General features: G+C 42.0%; 1 protein-coding gene across 2 annotated transcripts in view; it reads left to right on the top strand.

Moving 5' to 3' along the window:
* The window catches only part of LOC124041657 (inactive dipeptidyl peptidase 10-like), a 370,729-nt gene extending 365,891 nt beyond the window's left edge, over positions 1 to 4,838 (top strand). For both annotated transcript variants that reach the window (XM_046359492.1, XM_046359501.1), the window contains exons 23-26: positions 1,167 to 1,225; positions 3,289 to 3,361; positions 3,809 to 3,882; positions 4,442 to 4,838. In XM_046359492.1, coding sequence (XP_046215448.1) covers positions 1,167 to 1,225; positions 3,289 to 3,361; positions 3,809 to 3,882; positions 4,442 to 4,582 — 347 coding nt within the window. In that variant the 3' untranslated portion in view covers positions 4,583 to 4,838. The remainder of the gene's footprint in view (positions 1 to 1,166; positions 1,226 to 3,288; positions 3,362 to 3,808; positions 3,883 to 4,441) is intronic.
* Positions 4,839 to 6,000: the final 1,162 nt, after the last annotated feature.

Consider the following 6,000-nt stretch of genomic DNA (forward strand, 5'->3'; position numbering starts at 1 on the left):
CCAAACATGCTTAATGGGTGACATGTCTGGTTAGTATGCAGGCCATAGAAGAACTGGAAAATATTTTGCTTCCAGGAATTGGGTACAGATCCTTGCGACACGAGGCTTTGCATTATCATGCTGAAACATGAGGTATTGGCGGCGGATGAATGGCACGACAATGGGCCTCGGGATCTCGACATGACATCTCTGTGCATTCAAATTGCCATCGATAAAATGCAATTGTGTTCATTGTCCGTTGCTTATGCCTGCCCATACCATAGTCCCACCTCCAATGTTGACATCAGCAAACCGCTTGCCCACACAACACCATACACGCTGCCTGCCATCTGCCCGGTACAGTTGAAACTGGGATTCATCCATGAAGAGCACACATCTCCAGTATGCCAGTGCCATATGTCGAAGTTGAGCATTTGCCCACTGAAATCAGTTACGACGCCGAACTGCAGTCAGGTCAAGACCCTGGTGAGGACGACAAGCACACAGATGAGCTTCCTCACCCTCAGAAGTTTTCTGACAGTTTGTGCAGAAATTCTTTGTTTTAGCATACCCACAGTTCCATCAGCTGTCTGGGTGGCTGGTCTCAGACGATCCCGCAGGTGGAGAAGCCGGATGTGAAGGTCCTGGGCTGGCGTGGTTACATGTGGTCTGTGGTTGTGAGGCCGGTCAGATGTACTGCCAAATTCTCGAAAACGACATTGGAGGTGGCTTATGGTAAAGAAATGAACATTCCGTTCCCTGTCAACAGCTCTGGTGCCCACTCGCTCAAATCATGAGACAACTGTGGGGTTGTGTGACAAAACTGCACATTGTCCCCAGCACAAGGTGTAATTATCATGTTGTTTAAGTAGCGTCTTGATGTGCCACACCTCTCAGGTGGATGGATTATCTTGGCAATGGAGAAATGCTCACTAACAGGAATGTAAACAACTGTGTGCACAAAATTGAGAGAAATACGCTTTTTCTGCGTATCGAAAATGTCTGGGATATTTTCATGGTACTTTACATGTTGGTTTATAGTTTTGTTCAATGTAGTTTGGATGCAGAATGACAGAGATCACATTTTGTATAGCATTAGCAAAAGTACCACTTAGATGCACCTGAAACACTGAAGCTCTGTCTGTACCTGCCACCCTGTTTGGAATGTATCACTTTCTATTAAACAGCATCAGCGTTTTCCGAGAGGTACCTTGGCATGCCATTACGGGACGACAGCAGATATCAGGTGCGTTTGCTTACCGCCTCCCTGCACTTGTTTGCCGTCAATCTTGTTTGGCTCTTTGAAAGCCGTCTCGCCATATCGTTGCTGACATGCTTGCGGTTAAGCTCCTGCAGTTACCGAGTGTCGCTACCATCAGAATTTTTTTCCCTTTTCTTTTTTTGATGCTTCCGGAGCGCAGAGACTTTGTCACTCATCTCCACGGTAACTGTGGCGCATTAACTTGTTAGATCGCACTGCGTTCATGTTTTGACGAGCTGCTGAAAGGGGACGTCTGGCTTTCCCAGACACCCCCGTGGTGTGGATCTGCCGCTATGTCAAACAGCTGGTTCAGTTACACTGATGAGAGAGACGGAACTGCAGCAGGTAAAATCCTGAGAACTGCTGTTCCACTGACATGACTTCTAGACAAAATAAATAAACTTGGTACACAGACAAAAAAGGCAATGTTTATGAAGGTGACATCTAAAGTTAAAAGATGTTCCATCTTCCTACTGTCATGGCTTAGAATTGAACTTTGTATAATACATGTGTTATTGTAATGTACAATGGATTGATCGTTGATTATTTTATGCCTGATATCAATTAATTCAATTACAGTGCCTGTCAGATAAATCAAGCTGTTTATTTATGAGTGACTGCATTTGCACAGTAAGCTAACTTAAATGCAGATTGTGCACGATAACTCTCAATCTAACTTATATAGCAGTCAGTGGTCCTTCTGTAGCTCAGTTGGTAGAGCATGGCGCTTGTAACGCCAGGGTAGTGGGTTCGATTCCCAGGACCACCCATACGTAGAATGTATGCACACATGACTGTAAGTAGCTTTGGATAAAAGCGTCTGCTAAATGGCATATATTATTATATTACAACCATCAGGCATTTTTGTTATAACAGTATACATAGGAAGCTTAGCTTCCCCTAAAGTGAAATTGACTAAACTAAAGAGCCTAATTAGCCTACTCCTGTCTATACAGAAATATATAAAATCATTTCAAATAGGCTACTACCACAGAAAGCATGATTTGGCCACACAGGCTGTGGATTGAAAAAAAAGCTGTGGATTGTTTAAAACCACATTGCCTATTTTAAGTCTGAAGGGCCCGGGCGTGTGAGGCAAATAGCCTACTAAAATAGATGATTGTTGAGTTGTGACTGTCAGTGAAAAGTAGAGGCCCAGCCAGGCGTATTGCAATATTTCCAAATACAATCGCAGAAAAACATAGTTTGGAAAGCAAATGGCTATTGCTGCAAAGAGAAGACAATGAAAAAACTGTAATCTGTCTTTTCATGATCAAAATATTCAACTTAATTGAGCGAACATTATAGCCTATCTTATTGGCACCATGCAGAGGAGAGCTTTGGCCATATCCGCAGTGAGTGCGCATATTCACTCTTTATCATTGTTGGGTCAGTGCCACTTGAAAGTTTGTTTTTGGACAATTATTTCCTCCTCCTGTTTAGATGGACATCATATTGTATTTGTGTCTCCCCTTTTCGTAGGCCTATTATATGGATCAGACTATGTTGTTTTTATTGATCTGTTTGTCATTGTCGGCAGAGTAGGCTACCCTGTCATTTTCATTGTATTAAAAAAGATTCTGTTTATATCTCCAGTCATATAGCAGAATTCATTCCTGTGCAAAAAAGAAGAAGCATATCTCATATAGCCTGTAGCCTAGGCCTATTCTATGCCACCACGAGCTCAGCCATACATTGAACAGTCTCTTTTGCGACCAGTTATTGAGTTATATTATTAGCCTAAATTATGACTATCCAATCTACCACATTAGGAATAGTAGGCTATCTTACATAAGTCTGCAAATGCGACGATGCATGGAATGCTTTATTATTAAGTTGCATTGTTATGGTGACAATTAGCTTCCCCAAACTAGAAACTTACTTGCCGCCAATGACAGTATCCATACCGCAGGAATAAAGTACCGTCTGCACCATTACACTCCATACACTCCTCTCACTAGGAATTCCTCTTGACCTTCCCTTCTAACAATATGCCAGCAAACTGTTTTCATGATTCTTTAACACTTCTATGGATGGCTCTATTGCAGTTCTCCAGTGTGTTGCAGAACGTCCAGCCACTGAGGGAACAGACTCTGATGCTTGTCCACGGCACATCAGATGGTGAGTGACTAACTAAGAGAAACCACGAAAAAAGACCTCCGCATTGATCTGGGGTCAGTTTTGTAGCTGTTGTGTTATTCCTTACTTTGTATGACCAATCTGCAGTGTGCTTCTTGCCAGACGGCACATGAAACAGCAATAACCTGACAATTGCAAAAACTGCCACAACTGAAGAGCTTGTAACAAAAATGACTGATTTATGAAATATGAGTTATTTAAATAATATATTGGACATAGAATACATGAAACAGAGTCAAGAATTGGGCCATTTCATGGTACAGAGAATGGATTAGCCACAATAAATCTCAAATGTCTCAAGTTAGACCAATTTATATAAGGTCATTTCTTCTCCACCCTGTCATGTTTTATGTTCAAATGTGATCTTGCCTCTCTTCCCTGTGATGATTCAAGCAGAATTCTGCTGACATATTTTCTTCTGCGTTTCAGCCAATGTTCACTTTCAGCATACTGCTGAGCTCATCAGGAACCTTGTGAAAGTTGGAGCAAACTACTCAATGCAGGTATGGAGAAAGTAATTGCACACTGTACTGTAGTAAACAGGTACTGTGCAGTGTGCAGGTACACTAGATACATGAAGCCATAAGCCTACTCAAGCTATGGTTGCTTTGAATGTACACTAGAAAAAACAAAACTATGCAGTACCCTACCTTATGTACAGTATGTTACTGTATGTAGTACCATAACCATACAGTACCACCAACTACTGTGATGAAAATAAAGTAATTACACAGTCATACAGTGGTGGTATAAAGAAATGGGAGTAAAAGTTTTTCACCAATGCTGCTTTGCACATGTTGTGTTCATGTTGTACTCATATTGCCTTACCTCCTTACTTCATTTGCACACACTGTATACTGATTTTTCTATTGTGTTACTGACTGAGTGTTTGTTTATCCCATGTGTAACTCTGTGTTGTTGTTTTTGTCGCACTGCTTTGCTTTATCTTGGCCAGGTTGCAGTTGTAAATGAGAACTTGTTTTCAACAGGCCTACCTGGTTAAATAAAGGTGAAATAAAAAAAATGAATAACAAATGTTGTGTTTATGTCGTGGTGCTCCAGCTCTATCCAGATGAGGGTCATTTCCTGTCCCAGCGGAGTCGGCAGCACCTCTTCGGGTCGCTCACCAACTTCTACAGGGAGTGTCTCAGGGAAGAGATCCTACCACTGCCCGATGATGATGAGGAGGAGGAAGAAGAGTAGGAGTTATTATGTGTTGGGAACCTTCGGCGGGACTTTGGCAGGACTTCCTCTCTGTAAACATTTGCTGAAGCCTGCACTAAAGGCTGGTGGCTTTTGGACCAAGTGTTAAGACTAAGGTGGACAGTGAGAGTTGCTGATGCTTCTAGTGTGTGTGTGTGTGTGTGTGTGTGTGTGTGTGTGTGTGTGTGTGTGTGTGTGTGTGTGTGTGTGTGTGTGTGTGTGTGTGTGTGTGTGTGTGTGTGTGTGTGTGTGTGTGTGTGTGTGTGTGTGTGTGTGTGTGTGTGTGTGTGTGTGGTGTGTGTGTGGTGTGTGCGTGTACATTAGATCGTTTGTGTTAGTTTGAGAAAGAGAGTTTGATAGTGTGTCTGCGTGTGTATGTTTGTGTGTGCATGTGTTTTCATTCAGAGAACTTCCAAGGACACCTGTCAAAGACAATGGAGACGGGCATTGTCGAGACTACAAGCTGGAACTCTCACTAATCCAAAATGCCACTTCAATCACTTTCGGCAAAGCACATAGCAGACTGCCTCCATCATCGATGGCGGCCATTAGTGTTGCAACATCCACACTTGCAAGTGCATGGTTCTTTTCCCCTTGCAGCTTCACTAGTTTTGTTAGTCTTTGTTGTAGTAGTCATTGGGAAGAGACAAACACAGATGAAGTCCCCTTTTCAATTCCTCCCCCTCAATATTATTTGTTCTTGTTGCACAAGGAAATGTTCCACTGCTCTTCAGAGACATACTGTAGGTAATGCAAGTTCACCATCACTGTGACATTGTCCACGAATAAGTGTAATTCCTGCTGAATGCTCTCTCATTGTCAACCCCCACTGAAAATAACAGTCCTTTGGGCACACTTAAACAATCGTCTTATGTAGACATGTCCAATGCCTTATGAAGTGCTACATAAGACCATAAAACCACGTACTGGCATTCATAGCCATTCATTATTAGCAGCTTCATTACCAACCTGTGTCAGCTCAGTCCTTTGAGACACAATATGACATAGTGCAGTCTCATAGACAGTTAATATCAGTTATAAGGTCAGGTCATAAACCAGTTATAACTCCAGTGAGTAGAGAGTGGTCACAAAGGCCATAAAATGACATTGTGTAGGCCTAAGTAAGGGGTTTGCATGTCTACAGCAGTGTGTATATACATATATTTTTTAGATATGTCAGATCTCGTGGATAGGTTAGTCTATGGGAATGGAATGATTTGACCTGTATGTCTTGTACATTTTACAGTTGATTTTGGTTTCGGTTTATTTTTCTTCCAAGGGTAGATTTTGTAATGCTTGTTAATTTTGCTGTTTCTAAAGGGAGGGGGGATGTGGGTGTTGGGTTATTGTGATTGTCCTCTAGTGATGATTATGAATAAAAAAGCACAGAAAAAAACAAATATATTACCATTAGGTAT

The sequence above is a fragment of the Oncorhynchus gorbuscha genome, linkage group LG01, assembly GCF_021184085.1.
Source record: "Oncorhynchus gorbuscha isolate QuinsamMale2020 ecotype Even-year linkage group LG01, OgorEven_v1.0, whole genome shotgun sequence".
Classification (NCBI taxonomy): domain Eukaryota; kingdom Metazoa; phylum Chordata; class Actinopteri; order Salmoniformes; family Salmonidae; genus Oncorhynchus; species Oncorhynchus gorbuscha.